Here is a 25,999-nt window from a genome sequence, read left to right as displayed (position 1 = left end):
ATCCAGTATCAGTTGGGCCCTAAAGACAACGTGTTTGCAATCTACCACTGAATTCTAAACACTGGTCCTTTAAAATGTTTAAATGTGCCTCTTTTAAACTTTCCACTTTGCTGCCAGTAAAAAACAAACAAACAAACAAACAAACAAGCAAAAAATGAAACGTGTGACATGTGGGTGTGTATGTGTGCTGCATATTAAATTCACAAACAAAGTGGAGTATTTCATTCATATTTCATTTATTACAGTGATATGTCCACACACCTGCAGTTTCTCCAAACAGGGAGGGGCTGAACTTACAAAACAAACAAAAATGGACTAAAATGTTTACATCTGGGTTTACATTCAAATAAAAGAAACCTATAAAAAGAAAACGGACTTCATTTTTACATCTGGATTTACTGAAAGGCTTAAATCTGACATGCTGGACTCGAGGTGGTGTTCAGTTAGACCAATATGAAGCTACATCACCTCCCATGATGCCGCTCTTCAGACTCCTTCTTCATCCTGGATGGTAGCTGAACGCAGATTTGAATGTTCTGAATGTGTTGAACATTATGAGTTCATTTATCTTTGGGCCCAGTGTTGTGACTATTTAAAGGTGCAGTAAGAGATTCTGGAGAAGGACAGGTGATTGTTGAGTCTCATTCCTAGCTTGTCCGCGTCTTACCGAGCTGTGATTGGCCAAAGTCTCCTGTCGCGGGCTATTTTTTTTTAAAAACAATAAAAGTCTGAAATGAGCTTTCAATTTTGATAACGGAAATCAAACGCAGGATCAGTGGTTCTACCACTATGTCTTTTTTTTTCTCTCCACCGCTGCCTATAACCGTGTTTGGCATGTGTCCGAAGAAAAAAAACAAAAACCATTAGCCTGCAGCTGCACGTTTTAGAGATGGAGTTGGCGCCGTTTCCACTTCCACCAACCCTCACCGTTCAGCATTGTTACAGTAATCTACCAGCAAGCTCATTGTTTGTGTTGGTAGCATTTAAGCTGTCTGTAAGTAATTTAGTGTTTCACACGACTCAGAGCAACTCAAGCAGAGCATTTCTTTTTTTGTGATAGCAAACACAACACACGGCCTTTCAGCAACTAATATTACTTACTTATCTAATGACATTATGGCTGACTTAAGTAACTTAACTACCCCTTATAACATGAGGCATTTTTCTGTGACTGCTGCGATGTTCTGGCGCCAGGAGAGACTCACTTCTCACAATCCTCTGCGTCACATGGCCAGCTTTCTTAAAGGGGGCTGGTGGCTTTTTACAGATGAGAAAAATCCAGCTGTTGTTATAAAGTACCCTTCTGCAACCAGTGACACTTCATTTTGTTTTTGTATTTAATTTCTTCCTAATTGACTGGTGAAATATATTATTGTTGCTACATTTCAAATAAATGGGCTGTTATATCACACTTGAACCCATCATCTTAAAGAAGAATTTGAAAATGTTAAAGCTACTACAAGGAGTTTTCAACTGGTTATTAATTTACTACAGATGCCTCTATATGACCTACATCAGTTACAAAGACCATCAGTGATAAGATCGTCTGTTTCTGTTAAGTTATTCTTGATGCCGGCCTCTCCATTCTCCTTAAAATCAGATGAAATTAGTGTGTTAATATTTACCCAGGCAAAGGTACAGTGAGTACAGTAGTATGTTAGCCAGTTAAAAGGAAGCAGGAAGAGATTTTAGCTAATTTTATTTTTTACGTTATATTTTGTGCTTATTGTGGTGGAAACAAAACAGTTTTTGCCCACAGGGACCTTCAAAATCAACAAAATATGAAAATTCCTTGTAGTAGCTTTAACGACAGCTGTCAGGGAATAAAACCACACCAATGATCTGTCGATCTTAAGAAATCAAGACTCAATAAACTAACAATGGCAGAGCTGTTAGTGCTGAAAAAAATGTTTTAATCAAAAATCGAATCGAATTGTGACCTTAAAATCGAAGCATGGATTTGGAGAATTGTGACACCCCTAGTTATTATGGATGTTTAGTGCAATAATGCCAAAAATAAACTGCCTGCCCCAGCTTTAACTAAGAGCTGGGAGATGTGTTGATGTAATGACATAATAAAATGCGACGCTGTCTGAGAATATGGTGACTGCAATATGTGTTTCTTTCTTGAGCTGCAATGCAAATCAGTGACACAATCTCATCAGTTTTAGTGCCTTTACTCACTTTATATATCAGAAACATTGATGGATATTCTTCTGAAGAAATCATCCATACCTAGTTCACCTCAAACACTGCAATATCAGTAACTAATTTTCAAATAATTTTGAAATATTGACTTTTTCCTACTAAGCAAATCTGTCAGAATGGCAGTATTATGTGTGCAATATTTTCCACCATCCAGGCTCAGTGAGTTAGCAACTGCTACCAAGCAGAGCTGACATTGCTGCGAGTGTGCAACAGTGCAACCTTTGAACTAAAGAAAAAAAAATCACAAAGAGAGCAATAAGAAGCTCGATTCTCCCAGAGGAGACGGCGCCTTGATGCTCTTCTCTCACTGCTTGAGTCTCTCGCCGCCGAGTAAATACAACCACTGTCCTAATGAGTGGGAGGAAGAGTAAAAGGTGTCTGGGAAAAGATGTGTTGCTCCCACAGATGACATGAAGAGAGGAGCCGCTTCCTTACATGCTAATCATGTCCTGAGCTGTGCAGCTGCCAAGCTGGAAACTGGATTATATAAAAAATGTCAAATGAGGCTGGAGACGAAGCTGCAGCCAAGTTCAACATGTCAACAGTGTAAACCTTCCCAAGTGCTGCCAGATGGTTTTACAGATCAAAGCCAGTGACGTTCGAATAATGACCCTTTCAAAATAAGAGGGAAGTATCAAAGATTTATGTACATATACGAAGGAAAAGAAGCACTTAAAGCAAATGTGAAGGGGAATGTCTAGAAAATGATGGTAAAGGAATCCATTCTGGCAGGTTTTTACTGATCCTGGAATAAAATTTAGGATCTGAAAATTGAAAGAGGGAGAAAGAGTTCAAGTTCACATAAAAATGAGGGCAGCTGTGGACAGTTAAAAAGCCATCCAGAGAAAGGAAGTGTTGAAACACAAAGAGTATGGCAATAAAAACAACAAACCCTACTTTCTTTATAATTATCAGCACTTGCTCTATTCGTCCTACCTCTCTTTCTCTCCCTTCCATCTATCAGCATCCTGAAATGTCTTTGGTTTTGTTGCGTCGTTGGAAGCGCGTGTCGGCCGGGTCAAATCCTTGCTCGTGGGCCCCGAACAGAGCCCAGCTGGGAGTCTTGGCTACGTAGTCCAGGGCTGAGAAGCTCTGCTGCCCCCCACTCTCCTCGTGAACCTGGACCAGCTCCTGGAAACGCTCGTAGTCGATCCACGTCCACCACTCGCCGTCCACCTTGAACTGAAAGAAAGGAGAGGGAAACGAGGTGGTAGATGAGTGAGCAGCAGTGATCCAAGCAGCGCTTACGGCGCTATGTAGTCTCTTTTTATTGCACACGTGCTGACTTGGACTGACTTGGCACATCAGTCAAGCATGGCAAGAGACTGGAGAGATATCACTGCTGGTTCTCCAACTTTTGTGACAGCCAACAATTATTTAAGCGCTGATTATTTTTCATTACATGATGAAATATTTGAAACATCTGTTACCATGGTCCACAATGCTGTCTTCAATCTGTGTAAGGAGTCGAACAACAAATGAACCCAACAAACTGCATCTGTGAAGCTTTAATCAGAAAACAGTATCATTATCTTCAGTATCTTAAGTTTTTGTCAAATCAAATTTCCCCTGCGGGGGAACAATTAAGGTACATGCTATCTTATTTTTTCCTCTAATTTCATAAATCTGTTGTAACACGATGGGAAAATTACTACAACACTATTTTAAACATAATATATCAGCACATCATCTGTATCAATAAATCAATCGTTCAATCAAACTTTGTTTGTATAGTACTTTTCAAACAGGTTAGCACAATTCAAAGTGCTTCACAGATGAGTGGACAGAAACAGACCAGGGGTCTAGGGGATCTAGAGGGATGGGATGGGGTAACAGTTGCCACCCCTAAAAGATGCCTGAAACTCTAAAGTCTGAGTGCAAGTGAATGCAGCAGGAGATGACACTAACACATATCATTTAATGACCTTTTCTGGCCACATTTTAGGCCAGCTGATGGGCTTATGTTCAATGAAAAACAGACAAGTATCACAATAATATCTTCATTTGGGGGCATTTCCATGCAAATGTTTATTATATGTTAGTGTTTGCAATTAAAATTGCATTAATTGCATTATTATTTGCCACCTCTTAAAGTCTCCATGCCAACCTCTTGTCACCCCATGAATCTTTCTCTAGATCTGCCCTTGAAACAGACAAACAGACAATATGACAGAAAAAGTGAAGACTGTAATAGATTAAAACTATAGATAAAATAGACAAAAAAGTCAAAGAATAAAATTTCTGACAATAACATACAATAATAAAATAGAGTTAAATAAGATCTTGACTACAAGAACTACATGATAGATAAAGATAAAACAAATAAAATTGATAAAAACAAAACAATACTGATAATAATAAAAGATAATATAAAAGATAATAAAGATAATGTCTTTAAAATTAAGTATCATATTGGCCTGAAATGAAAATGTATGCCAATATGACAGGCCAGGAAGATGATGCTTTAATCATGTGTATGTCTGCAGTGTGGAGGCTTTCTGAAGTGTCTGAAACAGCAAGCAAAAGTTGCTTTTTGCAGTGACTGCTCTGCCAAATCGCATTCCTTCGACACTACAAACGTAACTGTCCGTCTTACGAATCATCATCCTGATCATTACAATGAGAGATGGGCACCAGAGAAAATAACCTGTGAGCAGCAGTTTTCTTATTCTTACTTATTCTTTTTCCCTGTGAATGTGTACATTTAGAAAAACTTTGCATTTTATGTCTGCATCTGGCAGTGGACCATCACAATATGAGTGGGCATAATAATATGTTAATTACTCTGCAGGAGAGACTTGATGTTCTCTGCAATTAGGTGGAAAAAAAATACATGCATATATCTATATAGGCATTGCCCGTCCTGAATCCCTAATTGTGATTATTTAACAGCCTGAAATTTAGATCACTTAAGTTTTTTTTTAATCAACATGAATGCAAAGTAGTATGCTCAGACACACAGAGAGAAATAAATGGAGATTGACTGAGAGGAGTAACACTGAATTTAAATAAGAAAGGATTTACAGATGTGATCAAACAGACCAACAGGGAGTATAAAGAGCTTCTTGGATGGATTCTCCAACTCCACCTCCTCCCTTCTCCTCCCATCTCTCCTCGTATCAATCACGGCTTCTTACTCCTTCAGCCAATTGGCCATCCATCTTACCGAAGAGAAAAAGAGGGAAATAAATGGACAGAAGGAGAGTGAGGAGCTGGAAACTGTGTGTGTGTGTGTGTGTGTGTGTGTGTGTGTGTGTGTGTGTGTGTGTGTGTGTGTGTGTGTGTGTGTGTGTGTGTTTATTTGTTAGAGGCACACTGACTACCAGAGAGAGAAGAGCTTTAGTGTTGGACAGTGAGGAGAAAAAGCTTCCAACATCATTCTGTCTCTCTAATCCTCCTTGTTTTCCCAAACCAGCGCTGGGGTGAAGAGCGTGACCTCTCCTTTCCCATCATGCATCGGTGCACTCCAGTTGATACAATACCATATTTCCCTTGGTGTTTGTAAAGGTGGGAGAGACTGAGAGGAAAAACAGAGCAAGCAAAGCAGGTACATAAAACAACCTGTCTTCTGAAGTTTAATTCTGTTTATGGCAGCGTGGAGCAGATTTTGATCTTTAAAACGGTCCTTGATGACTTGAACTCACTCGTGGGTTTTGTTTGGAGGTTTTTGATAAGCTGTAGTTGGATGGATGTAAAATGGTGGTAAGCTGTCACCGGGGACGACTGTTGTGCTTTAGTTCTCGGCATTTAGGATTTAAAAGCTCTTTCAGGTTTAGGGTTGTTTTGACCAAACCCCCCCCCCCCCCCCCCCCCACCATGTCTGCACGCTTTAAAACTCTCAGACTTACACCAAACTGCTTCTACTTACTGTACTTGCGTACTGTAATTCACACAACAGGAGGGAAAAAGAGGTTACACCAGTGTCTTTTTTTGAAAAAAACAGCAACTCAAAGTGACACAAAATGTCTTCATGAAGGAGCAACATTTATTTGCCGAGTTAAAGACCTTCCTGCTGGAGCTGACGGCCCGCTGAGGGAGCAACGGCGTTAAGCGTTTGAGCGTTAGCCTTTAGATGCCTTGCGCCTGCCTCGGCCATTAGAGACGAGCAACCCGCCGCATTGCTAATGAGGCCTGAGACGGGGGAGAAAAAATGAAAACGGCGCCTATTGGGAGTTAATGTTTCTGGTAATGAGAAGGGATGATATTTGTTCAGCCGGCATCTCGGCAAACAATTTCAGTCTCTAAGCAACAAAGCTGTGCTGTGCTGCTGGGACGAGAACAAGACGGCCTGTTGTTTTCACTGACGGCGTCTTTGCTGAGGAAGCTGAGGACAGCTTCTTCGCCGAGCGCCGCAGGAGGGGCCCTCATGTAGGAGCGCATGTCGATGAGCGATACAGCACGCACACACATGCACACACAGCAGGGCTCCATACTGCGACCATTTAGTCGCATTGTGCAGCCAGTTTTGGAGACGGCGCTACTATATTTTATGAGTAGGAGGACCAGTGTGACTTGCAAACATGCAACATTTATTAAATCATCCATGTGTGATGTGAAACACCGCATTACAGTAAAGTGATGTCATTTTTGAACATACAGTCATCATTACAATATTGTTGGAATATCGGTCAAAAATATTGTGATATTTGTACCATTAAGCCCTGACTGTATGTTACTTTAGAGCAAATGTGTACATTGAGATATATATTGTGTAACAGCCTAAAAATATCAAGATATTATTTAGACATATCATATCCTGTGTAGAGTGTCGCCTCCCCTGTCAAACTTGGTGTCAATCAGTGTTTATAACCTAGATGACATGATGAACTATCCTTTTGTTCATGAAAAGAGGAAAATAAATACATCACGTGCCTAAACTGTGGGAACAGCAATCAGGTAAATGTGTGTTCACTCCTCTCCAAGTCTGATGTGAGAAAACAGTAACGGTACGTTGATGTGCATCTCTCTCTAGTCTGTCTGTCTTGCTAACATTAGCTGGACGGTGCATCTCCTGGTCCATCTGTGTCTTGCTCTATTTTGTGTCCTATGACCGTGATTCAAATTACAGGGCAGCTGAAGGGAGCTCAGCTCCCTTGAAAAGGACATGAACTCCCCTGAAAGTCTACTTTAGTGAAAGAACTAAAACATGATATTCTTGTAATAACTATAAAAGTAAAAAATATGCCAGTGTGGTGCTCATTACACAATCATTTCCAAACATTTATCTTGACTAATTATCACAATGCTGGCGTGTGCTGTTTGCTGTGTGTGTGCCACTGCAGCAGCAGCGCTGTCTGTGGTTCTGACCCAGAGCGGATCGATAGACAGACAGAACGTGTCACTTATTTAGGCTCCTGCTTGCTTTTCTTGAATGCAAATAGAACTTTTGACCCTCATACTATTTTTCCCCTGATTATAACGATCCACAGACTGAAGGGAAACGACAGGGAAGTGAAGGGACTGTCAGTGAGAGGAGGAGAGCGTTAGAGGGAGTGACTGATGAAAGCTGTTTCTACAAGCCTGTGATACTTTACGTTAAGTCCTCTTGTGCAAAAATAAATGTCCCTGATTCTAGAAATGTTAGCATTAGTTTACGTTTACAATGATAATGATGTTGATACGATTCATGAAGGAGTGCGTCTGACCTCCCGCTGATTTCGTGATTTTGTTTCTTGTTCTGATTAATAAATGTATTCTTTGATCTTCAAACAGCAGCTTTAAATTTGCTCTATGAAATGTTACTAACAATATTAACTGTCTGAAACTGTCGGCGATGACGTGGACTTCCATGTTTACGCATGTATGTGGCATGTGTTAGTGTTGGTGCGCACCACAAAATAGAGCAGAACATGTGGGTCAACCATTTATTATGGTTGATGAAGTCCAACAGGCAACAGTGTTTATAAACTGCAGCTCAGAAAAAAACACTGCATCATGCATGAACACGTGTTCACATGCACATGCAAAAAATCAGACGAAGAAAATATTTTGTTTGATAAATAATTGATTGTTTGTGCGGCATTATGATCCGTATGGATTTACTTAATCTTAGACCAACAGATGAAGAAACTGGTTTAAAGGAGGGAGGACTGTAGGAGAAGATGATAACATCTCGTCTCTGTCTCAGAGAAAATAAATTGCATGCTATTTCTACCACAGTACTGAGATCTGCTCTGTAAATTAGACCTCCTGTGCTTCTCTTTGGAGGAAAAAAATGTGCCCGAAAAGGAAAGTTCATTCTTAAATACACACACATATATTACATTATGTTTAATTTTGTTTATTTTAGTGATGACACCCCCTGCCTGTGCACAGACTTGACGGCGGGTTCTTGTTTGCATAAAGAGAGACATTTCTTGCATTCAACCAATCAAATAATTCCAGACTTCCAACTGCAACCTGAAAAGATTTTTTCAAGCCGTTGTCCCCTTATCTAAAGGAAGGGGCATATTTTTTTTTGCACTTTGGTTTGTTGAACCTGCCACAAAACAAACATCTACCCAAGAAAAAAAAAATGCTGCCTTCCTGTCGTGTTGTATGGACGAGCAGCCGGGTGTGAAAAACCTTTCACTTATGCCATCTAGCTGTAATTACAGTACGAGTCTGACAGCAACATATCTCCCCACTTGGCGAGAAGAGCCACAAAACTGTCAAACAACTACAGAAGTGTCTGCAAAGTGGTGGCAAAATGGCTGCAAAACCACCACAGGCAGCAGTTACATCAAAATCAAATCAAATATCAACACAAACACAATCGATTCAACCAATTATGACGGAGTTGAACAGTGTATCTGATTTCAATGAACAAACACTGTATTTAACATGAGAAAAAACAGGAAGTTTAATTTTCATGTAAAAATTCTAACTGCTTGTCCGATCTTAAGTTCTGTTTTAAAGATAGGAAAATCTTTCTATTACAGAAGAAAACCCTAAAGTCCTGTTTCTGTCTTATCCTGTCACTGACCTGTATCTTATATTAACTTAAAAAAATTCTCACTACATTCTTCAATTGACACTCGTCTTGTCATGTCTGTATCAGTGTGCACATGAGACAAAGGCCGTCTCCCTTCACTTGTAACTGGACAGCTGGCTGCTACAATGGACAAGACAAAACCCTGCTGCCATTTTCGGCAATTATTCTGATTTTAGGACAGTGCCTATGCAATCCTCATTTAAGATTCCTATTCTACGATTCTGTAACAGCTACATTTCTGTCCTCAAGACGGGTTGACAGGTTCTTAATTTCAAATGCAGTTAGGAATCATGTTTCTGTTAAATCAAAAATCCTAAATCAGGATTTTCCCTGCCTATCTAACTAAAAGGTGGATCACCTTTGTTGAAAATTTCAACTAAAATGCAAAGGCTTTTTTCATTGACATCCCAGTCCCTTTGTTCTGACTTTCCCAAATTAGCAAATATTATGATTAAAAAATTCTGCTAAATTGGACTGATGTAGCCTGCTTTAACTGCTGATGTGTAATTAATTTTAAAATTCAGCATTTTTTGATCAAGCTGTTGTACTTGTTCACTGGTCACATCGGAAAGTTCTTTTCCTTCATTATTCTTGACTTGTCTTTTATCAAGAAAATAGAGCCAGGAGGGTAAAATGTGCAGACAAAGATTGAAAAAAACTGCTGCCGAGTGATTTTGTGTTGATTCCTGTGCCAAATTAAACAGTGTCATTTGTCACAATTTGTTTTTTTTATGGTTTGGCTGGACACCATGCAGGCTGCGCACGTTCTCCAACTGTTGCCACCTTTTCGTCTCAAAAACAAACAGGTAAAAACCTGTAAAAGTCAACTTTAAGTTAAGATATCACAGGATTTCAGTTTCTATAGTGTTTCTATAAAGAGGAGAAGGATGTATTCTGATGTATCTGTATGTATGTATTTTTGTTCCTAACAGTAATAAGAAGTATTAATACATCTGAGAAGATGTTTGATTTCACTTGGACACAAACACAACAGGTCAACTGATAGCACTGATTTGTAAGTCAACAGGTCTTGTAAGAAGATTATCTCTGGGAGGTTTGCTGGTTTCATTACACCGTCCTTTGAGGGAAATGGGACTGAAATGGATGGAAGAGGGAAAAAAAAGATGGGGGGAAAGGAAGGAGGGAGGAAAGAAAGAGGGGAGATGAAAGAGAGGAAAGGCTGGCAGAAAAAAGCAGAACGAGGTGTGAGAGAGGCAGAGATGCAGAACAAGAGAGAAACGCCTATCAATGGGAAGATCCCTCGGGTTGAAAAGGAACTAATGATGATGATGTGTCAGTGTGGGGAGGATCTATCGCTGGTTGAGAGTGATCTCTCTCTCTAACACACACACACACACACGGCTCTGATGTCTTCTAAAGGACTACATCAAACAGTGATATCATCCAATTGGAAGTAGAAGATCTGAGGACTGAGCAGTAAGCACACATACACGCACACAAAATGAGACTGATGTGCTTTCCTGTGATACGTTTTAAACTCTGCTGTTCCGCAAGTTAACATTAAAACTTGGAGGACTTCATATTCTAGGTTCGCTTCCTGCTGAGACGTGCCGCCTGAAGACATTCAGGACGCAGAAAAACAGGAGACTCTCCGTTCACAGGAGGAAACGAAAAACACGTCCAGTTCCTAAACACTGCTGGATTATTAATGACTGCCTAGAAATAAAGAGTAAAACAAGTTGTCAGATCATATGAATACAAACTAAAGGATCTGTGGTAGCCACAGTAGAGGGTACGTGTGCATGATGTCACTTTCTCACCAGGACACGCTCCCCCCACAGTCGGACTGAGTGGCAAATCATCCTGAAACATGGCTACCTTGAGTAAAGAAACTGCTGTGAAAATGGGAGTAAAACAGTCCATTACCTGCTTAAATTAAAGGCAGCTGGAGTCGACAGTGATCTTTACAACTTACTAAAGACACGGTAGTTTATGGACATGGACATGTGACAATCAGGTGTCCTCACATTCATATGTGCCTGATTTCAATGCCAGGGAAATACACAGAGAAAAGAAGGCATACAAAGCCTGGACACTTCACCATAACGTTACTTCAAGGCGCTGTTTGTTGGTGAAATTAAAGCAGGAGACAGGAACTATACAGATATATTTATTTTAATGACATTATTGGAGTCACATGTTTGCATGCAGCAGTGTTGAAGATGCACAATTGCTGCATGGAATATAAATGAAAGATGCTAAATGCTTAATTCACAAGTAACAGTCAATGCAATATACATATATAACTAACTGTGTGATTTCACCCAATAATCCAATATAACTGACACAAAATGGCAGCTGCAAATCCATGTTTCACTGCCTGGATTCCAGCTTTTTCTGTGAATTCCATTTATATGTATAAAGACTGCTCTGATTTCTTGCTGAATCTATTTGTAGTGTTATTTTTTCCCCTTGGATTGGGCAGCTTAGTGCTGTTAGTCCAGCCTACAGTGCTGTGATTGACTACTACTATCAGTGAGTTGTTGTCGTCTTGTTGTGCTTACTTATGTGAAAGTGTCTATTTCAACCATAAAACACAACCTTTTCCTAAACCTACACGCGGTCTGGGCAATATAGTTGAATAACCTCACAATAGTGAAGTTTTCTGTTGGTCGATATGGATAATTACTGATCATGTACATTGTGACTGACTACATGTTGTGTACTATGAATGCCTTTAATAAAATATTTATCCAATGAGATTTTTTGGATAAATAATCATTAATGATGTGGATATAATGACCAAGTGGGTAAAGACAAATAATAGAACAGCCAGAACAACCTGGTGAATTCAGAAAATTACATCACTTTATTGCGATGCAGCCTTTAAAACCAGATAAAGACAAGACTTGTGCCATATCCCAATATAACAATATCTAAAACCTATCACAATATTTAGACTCTTATCACCATATAATACCAATATATTGCCCAGTCCTAACCTACGCAATTAGTTTTCTTGTTTGAACTTATCGAAGTTGTACCTTAAGTTGTTCCTTAAACCTTTATGCCAAAGTTCTCTTAAAGTTTATGCAGATAACTGTCAGTGTCATGATTTATTTCATATTACTCTTAATTTTTTTTCTCCAGTTTGTTTTACAGTAATAACATTGATACGCTTTCTGGCAATTTGACAAATGAGTGTGTGTATGTCTTTGTCACACTCAGTGCAGAGCAGAAACAAAACCTGTATTTACATTCACACATGAATATAGAAACAAACACACACACACACACACACACACACACACACACACACACACACACACACACAATTCGAGGTACAGTGTGTGAAGCGCCTGTGCCCTGGTTTTTTCGGGAAAAAGCCTTTATGGTTACTTGAAAAGCCTCAAAAGACGCAGTGAGTGCAAAACGCTGTTCATTCTTCTCACGGTGGCTCAGCCAGAGCTATTAGCTAACAGGCAGATAGATGCTTCACTGATACTGCAATCTGCGTGACTGGGAGCAGGTAGTGGAAAGAGATGAAGACGATGTGTGCGTGAGCGTGTGTATATTAAGAAACACTGACAGTTGTAGACGAGGAGGTGCAAATGAATGAAGGTGTCTCAAGCAGTTGCACAAATGGTCACCGTTATATTTGTGTTGGTGAGAGAATGATGGAGAGATGGAAAAAAAGAGACGAAGAGGAAAGAAGAAAAAGAGAGAGGAGGGGAACGAAAAGAGGAATGTGTAAATCTTTTCAGTGAAATATTGATTGTGACCTTGCTGGTGTGTTAGAAAAGGAAGGACATAAGTGAACAACCGGCTTTTTAACACCTTTTCTGTCTCAGGTGTGTGTGTATGTGTGTCATCACCAAGAAAAGGTAATTATAGTGATGTTGATGAGTTTGTTTATATCTATACATGGACCTGCGTGTCTGTTTCTGTACAAACCAGAACCACATTTCTAAATTGCATTTTAGAATGAAAAGCTTACAGAACAGGCATGTAACTTTTTCTAAGAGTCTACGCTAATGCTAAAGCCTGCATGCTAACATTTATTTCTAACACATTAACATGCTAATACATTTTAACATTTGCTGATTAGCACAAACAGAGGCTGCCATTTGTTTTACCGCAGTCGTATTACACAAACTTCCAAACTTGCAGATCCTATCCCAGCTGTTTGGTAACCATGGTAACTAGGGTTAGGACCTGATTTAGGAAAATAAAACCATTACAGATTAACAGCTCCTAAGTCAACGTTACTATTTTAAGTTACGAAAGCAAAAGTGTATTACACAAGCATCCTAATTTCCCAAAACTTAATAAATTTTAAATCTGACTTCAGGATAACCATTAAACTGTTCTAACTTTCCACCTGTAGTAGCAAACTTTCTAACTGTAGTGGTAACAAACAGAAGGTAACAGTACTGTTAAGTGAAGTTCTTTAATCTGATTGCTGCTCTTTTATTGCTTTTACATTTTTAGATTTCTCTAAAGATGTTACCAACACATCTAACTCATCTGCCTGGATGCTAAGCGCCCCTTTAATTGTTTTTGCTCCATTTTTTGTATATTTTAATGTATAGTATGATTGTATTTGGTGTTTAGTCAGTGCTAGACCAGTTAAAATTTTAACCTGATGTCAGGGGATAACAAAAGGATTACAATTCATCCTGAGAGGCATGAATGCGTGCACTGAATTTCATGGCAATCTACTAAAGTCACCCCTCGAATGGATGGGAAATGGATGTGCATTTAAGATGTCACCACGGATGGCTGCTTTGGTGTGTTGGTGCGCATTGTTTTGTCTTGTTTTGTTTGTAAATCAAGGATCGACCGCAGTGTATCATTCATTCGGCTAAGAAGGTGATCAGCTACAATCTGCCATCCCTCCAAGGCCTGTACGCCTCCAGGACCCTGAGGTATGCAGGTAAAATTGTAGACGATCCCTCCCACCCCGGACACAGACTTTTTTGCAACACTCCCCTCAGTCCATTGGGACCAAAACATAAGAACAGTTTCACCCCGCTGTGTAAGTTTGTACAGCTCCTTCTCTCATTTAAATAAAGTCGTGTTTGCAAATATTGTTTTTACTGTTTATATATTCAGATATTGTTTGTAGGTTGACATTTTCTATTCTCCTTATTTTCTATTTGTGTTGCTGTTTTTGACTCGCAGTACTTGTACTCCAACCCTACTGAACACACTCAACAGTTTGTGATTTTGTGTGTGGGGGGGGGGGCGTAGTCATTTCTGCAACTTGCAACATATCTACTGAATGTACATTAAACATGAAATATGTATTACCTGTTGTCAAAATATGATTTAGTTTTTAGTAGTTACTTTTTTACATAGCACTTGTCAAAATAAAAATTCAGATCCAGATTTCTTCAACAACTCCCCTCTGTCGCTGCCGTCACATGAAACCTGCAACCTCATAAGATTCCTGCTGCCAGCATCCCGTCTGAACTACATCTGCGACTTTTTCTGGTGTCTTTTTTGTTTCTCAGGAAAGTAAGTTGAAACGTGAAGTAAGCTTTTCACCGTGTAGGAGAGAACTTGCGGAATAAACAATAAACATCATCCAATAAACATGATCCCTCCAGGCATGAAGGGCCTAGAAATAGTTCCTCATCCAACACCAAGGTAAACAAATCTCTGAGCAGTCCCATGAACACAGAGCGCCAGTAAATAAAAACAAAGAAGGATTAGGAGTTTGGGTGCTTAAATAAACTGTGATAACACATCAAGCATAGCATTTATGTTTATGAGTGTGTGTGTGATAGGGAGGTGTGGGTGCCCGGCTGGCTGGCTTGCATCTCTACTCTGTCAGAGAGAGCCAAGACGGCAATTAATCATTCATTAATTATTGACGGACAGTTGCCTTGGCAGAACCCACCACTGCCTGATACTTTCTGGGGCGGGTGAGCCAGAATGAACCGCTCTGATGGCTGCAAATTTTGTAGAGACGGCAGACGGGAGACTGAATTACATAAATAACAGAACAAGACCGAATCAAAACACCAATTTAAAAACTCAGAACCTGCGGTGAGTTTCTGAGCTTGTCTGGAAAGGTACCTTGAAAGGAAATGGAGATAAAGAACGTGTGTGTTTGTGTCTGAAAGGACCGTCTGCAGAACCACAACCGATTCAAAGAGGATCACCAGGTACACATTATTCATTATTATGTGTGAAGGGATGCTAAATGCAGCATCCAGTGTCTGGCTCCACTGATAATGATGATAACTTAAAAATGCTAATATGCAAAAACAGCATTAGCCGGTAAGTTTCACTAAATAAATATACAGTAGTGTAGCCAAATTTGTTGCAGCAAACTTACCTGAAAGCCAGTGTAAAAACAGGATAAACAGAGTTTATCACTAAATAAAGAAAAAAGAATATAAACAAAGTGGCCTATTCATTTGACTAATCGATTAATCTATGCTCCTTTCATTCTGAAGCTGGAAAAACCAAATCAAACAATATAAGCGGTACTTTTAAAATGTATTCTTCCACAGATTACTCAGTAGATGCCATGAAATATAATTTTTTAAAATATATTCCATTAGATTACTCAAGTTAAGTAACATATTCTACATAGTTTTAGGACTTTGTACTTTATATTTGCTTTTGGGAAAGACGTCCCTGGAGAGATCACAGAGAGCACTGCAGGTGCTGCAACAAACAGCAGAGCAGCTTATGCACGCCACACACGTCCAAAGATTATAACCTGAATCATGTGTTGAATAAACAGATCATATTTGCGGCTAATTAGCAAGCCAGTCAGCAAACTAACGAGCAAGTCCAAGTCAAGATTTATATATGCCTTAAGCCCAAAAACACAAATTGTAACTTGCCTCAGGGGGCCTTACAATCTGTACAACACCCTCTGTTCTTAATACTAGACCCTCATTAGTATGACACAGCACACTAGATCAACAAAAAAGAGAAAGTTCAAGGTGCTTCTTCAAATTAGACATGGAGTCTTTTGACACAGAAAGCAGCTTTGTTGATGGTAAGCAGAGCTTGCACTCCACTGTCATATACTGGATGAGAAAAAGTCTTCAGCTTTAATAAACCAATTATTAATGCCAAATATTTTATGAAAGACTTAACACCCATGAGAAGAAAGTTTAAGGTCTAAGTTGTGACCTACTCATGTGTTTGAACTTTCAGTAGGAGCAACAATTGTTGGTGGAGGCTTCAGATATAGTATGTTACCCTCTGACCCTCTGGAGAGCAGAGTCCTTACCTTGGTGTGTGCGATGAGCAAACAGTTGGAGTGCTCGTGTTCGCAGGCGATCTCATACTGAGGCAACATGTCAGCCAGCTGCTGGACGAAGGCGACCACTTCCTGGTGCCAGGGGACGTTAGCCATGGTCAGACTGCTGGCGGAGCTTTCCCCGCAGTACGTCACTCCCTGCACACATGTAAGCGCACAATTAGAAACAACACACAGAAAAGAGCCAGACGTTACAATTTATTAGCCTGTGGAGCAGAGCAACTCTGCAAGTGAAAGATAAAAATCTCCCCTCATACACTTCTGCAAAATGGGTCTTTGTCTCCTGACCTGTACTGGATTTATGAGGCTGATAACAATATATAATATACTGTATAATGTTGCTACTTGAGTGATAAAATCTAAAAATTATATCCTGTCCAATATTTGTTCACTTTTCTTTTCTTTTCTTTTTTACAAAAACACATTACTATAATTGTGACATAGAAAACTTATTTTTCAAAAAGTTTATTTAAACAAATACAGACAAATAATACACATAGCACTCATGACAATATGAAGACAAACCATACAATTAGACGAAACTTATGAGAAAAATAAATTAAGACAAGGAAAAATTGAAAGGATACCTTCAGTAATTCAAATATTTAGATTTACAGACCCAATACATATGGAAATATTTTTCCATTTCATATTATGTCGTTCTACTTTGTATTGGCAGCATTTTTTCCCAAAGAAAGTGGCTTTGCAATGTTTCAGACAACTTAAATTCAGATTACTTTTTGATCGAAGTTTAAATGTAAATATTGTACATAACAGAATAATTGAATTCATTCAGTCTTTATCCGCAGCCCCAAATACAAAACTTGTATAAACAAATGTGGAAACACAAAGCAAATGACAAGTGGCCTCAGCTAATTTTGGATGCTGGCCCAGACACTTGCAAGATATGGACAAAAACAACAACCCTTTAGGTTCCATCATTAAAGAAGTGACAGTTTTGTTGTGAGGCAGGATACTTTTTAGTATCAGAGATGACAGCAACAGTAAAGCTAACAGCACAGCACATCAAACCAAACTGAAAAAACACAAATGCAACAATCAATCTTGTTCAAGAAAAACAAGGGGCAATCATTCACAAAAGGTCTGGCTGTTAAACGTTTGTGAACATCAGATTCTTTGGACGTCTGCCACCTTAGATACCAACATCAGTATATCTGTGATAATCCAGAAGCAGCCAACAGTAACAGCATTCAAATGTATTTGTACTCAGATAAAGGGCTCAATTTCCAATTCCCCAGCTGGTATCAGGCGTGATTACTGGACACCATCTGATCATGGGCTGTGATTTAAAGGAATAAACTGTGTTTGTGTTGACGGAGCATCGATCAAAGTTCTCTGAAATCTATAAATCTGACAAATGATGGATTCTCCTGCTGCTTTTACTTTCAGCTGGCCTATACTGTTTATGTTTAAGACAGCTTTAATGAAAGCAGGGCCTCAAAGTCAGACTAACAGATTGTTGATTTGAACTCCAGACTGACATAAAATCTACCCATGGATAAGAAAATGAAATAGTCTTCTGTATTTCCGTCTTTCGGCAGCTTCAGGAAATTGACTAACAACTGGTCAGTGACATTTCAGTTAGCAGACATCTACTTTATAATCTAGTTGGCATTGGTGGAGATGGATTCTGTCACTGTTGCATTAAACCCTCGGTTGTTTCAATGTGCCAAAATATCAGAAATGAAAAACTTTTGGATGACTGTGATTCTGCCTGCTGGGTGGTAAAGTACTGATATTTATGTATGCTTAACATCAGATTCACACACAGATACAAACTGTACTCTGCGTTCACTTCGTCTGCATTTGTGCACAAATTCTGAAAGCTTAAAGATATGGACAAAAACAATAATAACCACATACAGGCTATACATATATTAAAACACACTGATACAGGATTGGTCCTCAGTATCGGTTGATATGCAAAGTATTGACATGAGTTTTGGGAAAGAAGAGAGGTTATTGGAACATCTTTAATCTATTTATGTATGAAAAAGAGCCCATAAATGAGCCTTATCTTCTGCAAAAGTCCATTAAGGCTATTTGCATGTTAATATAAACATATTACAAACTAAAAAAATCAAAAAGTGATGTGAAAGTAAACTTTTTCTTCTTCTTTTTTCTATTCGTCATGGCTTCTGGCCAATTGGTTGAAAGTTGTTTAACTTCAAGCAGAACCAATCACGTTTTGTTTCCCGTCTTTAGATACACTATAAAAAGGTGAATTTCACGTTTGTTTGTTGAGACTGTCCTGACTGGCTTCTTGTGACAAATCATCTTTTGCATTTCACTGCTCTTGATGACTGGATCCTCATAACAGCAGATACAGAAATAGTAAAGCATGTAGATGACTGTATGTGTGACTGCAATCTGATGTAACCGACCATAAATAATTACAGTTGGCTAGAAACAGGAGCGAAATGAGGAGTCTTGTAGTGCAGCCTGATGAGGGTAAATGACAGATGAGCAGATAAAATCCAAGAATCTGCAAATCAAAATCATCAGATGAGGTCAACGAAAGCCTTCAATGTGACCAAAATAATTAAAGCAATTAATAAAAGAGCTACCTCTACTTTAGAAATATATATATGGGTGATCTGGAGTGTATGATTGATAAGGGTTCATATACAGCAACAACTACTGATTATCATCAGGAAAACTTGGGACCTGACATATAATTTCCCATTCGGCGGGTGAGAAAAATGGAGTAGGAAGTGTAAAACCCTCCGGCCTTGACCACAAAAAAATCAATCAAAACAGCGGGCTGGATGCTGAGTGTTTTCTGATCAATAGCAGCAAATTTGTGCTGTGGTTACAAGTGATGAGGAGGGAGAGGCACTAAGAGGAGAACAACAGCTCCACGCGGGAGAGACAAACTATTGACGATCTGGGCTGAGAGCAGAAAGGTGTGAGGGAACTACGACCCTCCTATATACAACACCTGCAACAGCACTCAGATTAATCATTACTTTTTGTTGCTGGGCTTTAAGCGATCAACTCCACAAAAACACTTTTAGGAACGTCCCTTTTGACTACACCACCATTCACCATTTGTTCATTCATGCACACAACATCCACTTTTATACCCTCTGATAAGGGCTGAACGATTTTGAAAATATCAAACTGCAAATATTTTGACTAATGTTGCAATGGCGATGTAATGTGCAATATGCAAGAGAAGGATAATTCTTTCATCATTATTCTCATATATGTTGAAAAACATTAAAATGTTTAAGGTGTGACTTTTGCTGGGATCTGTACCAAACATGTTCAGCTCCACCTCTGACACTGATGTTGCTATGGTTACCCACAACATGCTTATCCCCCGACTACCCCACAGGATTTGGTGAATCATGTAAACCAGTGCATGTATAGTCCACTACAGATGCATATTTAACCACGCTGCAAATGCCAGCAACATGTCGAGGCCCTGTGTTCTGCGATGAGTACGGCACATTTTCATTTTTTTTCTGGTTTTCTGAGGTTCAAAAAGCATAGGGATGCATGATATGTATCGAAGCCAATAAATTATTAGCTGATATTGGCCTATCCAGCTATGTCAGTCCATTTGACATTGGCATATATCAGTTGATAAATACTGGCTATACTAATATCTGATTTGGCCTTAAAATCCTCTATAAAAGCGTAAGTATGTTTCTGAAGTTCCTTGATAAACTGATGAACGAATATTTAGACAGAACAGAACTGTTCTTAGTTTTTATTGTACCAGTGATGTCAGATTTAGTTCGGTCAAAGCTGTGGAATATTAAATCATCTACCTTTGCTCATGACATTTAAGCCTTTCTTACCCTCTGGCCGTGAGAAGCAGGTTATGAATATTGGCTGAAAAAAAACAGACGGTGCATCCCTAAAAAAAAATGTTCAACATCGGGTAAAATGGCTTGGCACTTTTACTTTCTACCCAGTTGTCCAATCACAGTGGAGGAGGGGTGGGACAAATACCACAAAGTTCTGAACAATGAGCGCCAGATGGCAGCCCAGGACAACCACAACATCATGAAAAATAATGCCTTCTTTCACCGTGGGCATACAGGTCTTTCCTCTCTCACTACGCACTTCAACCCTCATCCAGAGCGAGAGTAAGAACAAGTGCTCTATCTCGTGCCAACAGTTTTGCATGTTGCGAACACATCTGTGAAATTAGGTACTTGTATAACATCTTTCTGCAGATACTTCAAATTATAGCAACTAAAGTGTCCCTGTTGAAAAAAAAAAACTGCTGTGCCTTCGAAGCGCTCCCAGCTGGGCTTTTCAGAGGAGCGCTGGCATTTTCAGCTGGGAAAAGCACTTTGGTGGACACAGCCCCAAACACAGATTCAAAAGTATTTGGACTTGTAAGTTTCAGTCCCTATAGCATCATATGGGTCAAACTGTTGTGTAGTTCACTGTTTGTTGCATTTCACTTTGAAGTCAGTTAAACCCGGACTGACCTTTGTGTTAATAAATCGCTCTCAGTAGCAGAGTTTGTTCAAATCTCACACCAAACATTCTGTAGAGGCAGGAGATACAGCTGATTCAGAATCTGCAGAGGTTGTATGCATTTCATTTGTCAGTATTTCTGTGAGCATCAACACTGAATCAGCTTCTCAGAGTTTCCTAAACCTGGAAGGAGAAACAACCGAGGGAGAGCGAGAAAGAGAGCAGAGCAGCACCGAGGGAGAGGAGATCAGGGAGTAATTAAGATTTCAGGAGTATTTAGGGCAATAATTAGTCAAGTGTGAGCTGAGGACACACTCTTTTAGAATAAAAGTGCCATATAATAGAAGAAGGAAGGGGTTTTACATATTCATTACAGCAGTAACCCTTTTCCCATTTTATTTTTGTCTTTAAAAGTTAAGCGATGAGAGAGATGGTAAAGTTTTTACAGTGAACCAGCCACAAGGTGATCTTTGACACTTTTTAAACAAAAATGGTTTTGTATGGGATCAGATAAAAGAAGAATGTACAGTATAACCTATAATCATGTGCTGGAGAAATTTCTGAACAAGTGCTGGATGATAATATCGCTCTGCTGCAGAGAACTCTGAAATTCATGACATGTATAAAGACCAGTTCAGACCAATGATTTACAACAAGACTATCTGAAACTTGCAAGTACTTGCAATACAGTGTTCTTCAACCTTTACATCAACGAAACCAGACGAAATGGTGTATAATTTCCATCACAACCACTCTGTCTAACTGCCAGCTGTTCAAGCTTTTGTGCAGCTGGATACAATTCATAGCGTCTAAAAATATAAACCACAGTAATTGTGAGTAACCGATTAAACGGTAGAAACATAACAGGTGTCTGCGGAGTGAGTGTGGAACCCCAGACCTGTGAAAAGATCTCGTGAGAGTGAACATTTTAACCCAAATCATTATCTTTCCTCAACTCGAGCCTGGTGTTTTCTGTCCTGCTCATATTTTCACATTACAAAACATCAGTAGTTTGTACAAGGTGCACAACGATGAATCAACAAGTACAGATCTCCTGAGAGTTTCGCAAATCAAGCATCCCTTCTAGACACGACCAAGAGACAAAGCGAGCAGCGGTAGGTAATTAGGCGAGTGAGAGCTGGTAGTGAATCAAACAAATGAACCATTATTTTGTGATTGTTTCACAGCGGTTATGTTCTCAGCACAAACAAACACCTCCCAGACCACTGCGCAGACAAGACATAATGACGAGGTGATCCCCTTTTACCTTTGTCCAAATTTGTGATATCACAATTCTGACTTTGCTAGGAGCTGATTGGCTGCTGCACCGTGTCCCTGCAACCTTATACAGGATTTTTGTGTATCTTTGGTCTTTACACCAAACTAGCAATGGAGAAAAAAGTTTTTAAGAGTTACAGTCAAGTATCGTTGCCCAACTTTGTTTATAATGCTCTCTACGTTTTGAAGAATATACTGCTTAGGTGAATTATATAGGTGTTCTTAAGGCTGCACAAAGCTGCCCTACATAACAGCAATATTGTGCGTGCTTTGCAGTTGTTTTGTTTTCTAACTGCAGTGCCAAAGTCATACACAAGTATAATTTTTTTGTTTGGGGTTGTTAGATACACTGCGCTACCACGGCCCTCTGGTGAAAACACGCTGAATTTAAATCAAAGTTGTTGTACTTATTTCATCATTTCTTACCAAGTTTCAATCTTCACACAACAGTCTGTGCGCACACAAACATCACCTATGAGTCAGTGAGCTGTAATAGAGCCAAAGCAGCAGCTGTGGTACCGCAATTCTCTGATCAGATGGCCAGGAACATCGTCTGATCCTCACCCAGGTATCTCATGGAGGAAAAACCAAGAGTAACCGTCTGTGTGTGTGTGTGTGTTTACGTGTAAGTCTGCATGTTTGAGGAAAGAAATGTTTGTGAGCGTGTCAAGCATCCATCCATTCTCCCTTCTGGCTTTCTAGTATCATCTCCAAAAATAGCAACAAACAAAAAGCTCTGGACTGTAAATGTAAAGATACCTGTTATTCAACTCAGCCATTCATTATCAACCACTGCTGTAGAGCTCTATTTTAGACTGCAATTTTTTTATTCTCAGGCCAAAAGTGAAAGTCAAAATTTTACCAGTCACTCAACAGTTTACCTTTGTGTTTTTGGCAAGTGATCGAAGCAAATCTTCAACCCCAGTTCTAAAAAAGTTGGGATGTTGTGTAAAATGTAAATAAAAACAGAATGCCATGATTTGCAAATCTTTTTTTGACATATAATCAATTGAGTACAGTAAAAAGTAAAAATTTAATATTCAGACTTGACTCAGACTTTGTTTTTTGTGAATATGCACTCATTCTGAATTTTATGCCTTTCTCATTCTTCCTTGAAACACGACAGCATATGTTGCTCCAAATTGTGTTTGAACTTTTAAGCATTAATGGGGCCTTAAAAGATATGACAGTTACCCATGATGCCATGAGCGTTAACACACCCCCATGCCATCACAGATGCTGGCTTTTCCTCTTTGGCCCAGAGGTCTCAACATCCATGATTTCTAAAAAACAATCTGAGATATGGACTTGTCAGACCATCTAAGAGAGAAGAGAGAAGTCAGTGGCGTTCCTAGATGTTGTTGATATATGGCTTTCACTTTGCATGTTAAAATGTAAACTTGCATTTGTAGACGCAGCAACAAACTGTGTTCACTGGTTTTCTAAACACATTTAGTTACATCATTTATAAGATTACATCTGTTTTTGTGCAGTGTCACCTGAGGGATTGAAAGTCACAGGAAACTGATGTTGGTTTTTGGCTTTAGCTCTTACATGAAGATTCCCTGAATCCCCATTCCTGAGGATGTTGAAATCCTTAAAGTCTTTGAAATCATGTGTTGAGAAATGCTGTTGTTAAACTGTTTGCTCATGCAGTTTCTCACAAAGTGGTGAACCTCTTCCCATCCATGTTTGTGAATGCCTGAGCTTTTTGAAGATACCCCTTTAACACCCAATCATGATGCTGCCAGGCGTAACCAATTAAGCTGTTTATCTGTTGAATGTTTTTTCTGATCATTCCACAACTTTCAACTTTCTGAAAGGTGCTGGAGGCATTAAATTCAGAATGACTGTGTATTCACAAAAAAACTATAAAGTTGTTCAGTTTGAACATTAAATATTTTGTCTACCGTTTGACTGAATAGAGGTCGAAAAGGATTTGCAAATCATTTATTTTATTTTTTTAGCTTTTACACGGTGTCACAACTTTTCTGGCATTGGTGTTGTACCGGCCACACATATTTTTTACGGGCGTTTGGCGGTGCTAATTTTGTGCCCTGCCTGTGATGACTAGCTACTCTGAAAAACTTGAGTCTTCAAACTGTTTTCTTAAAAAGAAGCTTTGGTGAGAACCAATGAAACCAGTGAAAGATCTTATCTGAGGATAAAATCCCCAGTAGCCACAATTATTTAAATGATTTAAATAGCTTAAATATTCTGGTTGTTGAATGTCTGCTATGCAGTTTTCCATTTTGGGGGATTTAATGTGCAGTATAAACTTTAAATAATTTTCATTAACATTGAATAGTGCTAAATGATGAAAATCTCAATTGGTTGAAAGAGTTGTTGAGTGAGAGGTGATGAAAAAGTCGCTGTGGGCTGCCCACCTCTCACTGAGCACGATTCTGACATTTGCAAATGATATCTATGAGTCTTAACTCTGGGAACTTAAACAACTCTGACCACTAAAAAAAATTAAATGCCCCGGTAAGGTGAAATACCAGATGTTTCGCCACTTCACAGGAGCCAGAGTTCAAAATCCACCAGTCTGATGGCTGAGACTAAGACCCTAAATCCAAAAAGCAGAATTCATACCCATGAAAGAAGCGGTTTGTCCAAGGAAACTGAAAACTCAAACTCTGTGGCAGACTACAGAAGAAACATTCTGACAACTGATCTCTTTCCCCCATTGGAGTATTTATTTCAAGAGTTCCAGTCACATCTATTCAGGCCTGTCCACTCAGCAGCGGTGGGGGATCTGTGCCTCTGGTTGTGAACTGCAGCCATTTCTTCAGTAATTTAACCACATATGTCTTGTAGGGCTGCTTGTGAATTCAGAGCACAAAGAGAACTAACACAAACAGAAAGTGAACTGTGTCTTTAGGGCTTGAGTTTGGAGAGAGAGAGTTAAGGATGCAGCTGGGGGCAAGGCAGGGCAGGGGCGCTGGACAGAATTGATGAGGGACCTTGGTGTTATCAGCCTTGCCTGGAGGCCCGCTGAATAAAGATCAACTATCCAGGACTCAGTATAAATCACCAGGAATGGGCCGGGCAGGAGATGGGGACAGATCTTTTCAGATATACCGAGGGGATGAATGAACTGAATCATTGAGGAAGTTATGTGTGAGTGTTGGCAAGATGGAGGCAAAGAGTGAGAGCCCTTCACCCGTTCAGTAACAATCTATGCCTATTGCCTTTAATGTAAATCATAAATGCTGATCCTCAAGGCGACTCTGACTGTGCGACATGCGGCTGCATGAGTTTGACTAAATTTATCTCTGTACATTTACGCCCCTGCCCAATTCTTTCGTTCGCTCTCTTTCAGTAATCCATTTCCTTCCTGGGCGAATGAGGGACCAGTGGCAGGTAAGTGGTATTGATGCAACACTGAGATGATAAATCACACCATTGGACAGTGGATGGTAAATTGCGGAGGCAGAATGTGTTGCACCATATAAGATGATGGACTAATAATTAATGGGTCAATAACAAAGATCTCGCTGCTGGCGACGGTGGACACACACCCCTGCAATACATCATTTTTACACATCCACACTTCATCTTGATCAAATGCACGCACAACACCCATCAGATAACTTTAACTTTGCTGAAGCAACACGTCTGATAATTCCAGCTTATTACAGACATTATTCTGCTCCTGACACTTGACTTGCATCATATTGTGATCTGAGTAAGAGGGGTACAATTTAAATATTGAATTGAAAATCTATTAAAATGAACTTTCAAAGTGAAGAATCGACTCCAAAGGCAAAATTGGCAATTCTCCCATTTTTCTCTCCATACAAATCTACTTGCAGCAGCTGGCGCAT

General features: G+C 39.4%; 1 protein-coding gene across 1 annotated transcript in view; it reads right to left on the bottom strand.

The window, feature by feature from the left end:
• Positions 1–217: 217 nt before the first annotated feature.
• tyw1 (tRNA-yW synthesizing protein 1 homolog (S. cerevisiae)) overlaps positions 218–25,999 on the bottom strand; it is a 103,872-nt gene continuing 78,090 nt past the window's right edge. Inside the window, exons 15-16 of the mRNA XM_084717502.1 lie at positions 16,401–16,568; positions 218–3,390 (exon numbers count right to left, since the gene is read on the bottom strand). Coding sequence (XP_084573628.1) covers positions 3,169–3,390; positions 16,401–16,568 — 390 coding nt within the window. The 3' untranslated portion in view covers positions 218–3,168. The remainder of the gene's footprint in view (positions 3,391–16,400; positions 16,569–25,999) is intronic.

The sequence above is a fragment of the Lutjanus erythropterus genome, chromosome 4 (genome assembly GCF_056507025.1).
Source record: "Lutjanus erythropterus isolate fLutEry1 chromosome 4, fLutEry1.hap2, whole genome shotgun sequence".
NCBI lineage: Eukaryota > Metazoa > Chordata > Actinopteri > Lutjaniformes > Lutjanidae > Lutjanus > Lutjanus erythropterus.
This window is presented reverse-complemented; position numbering and strand designations above follow the sequence as displayed.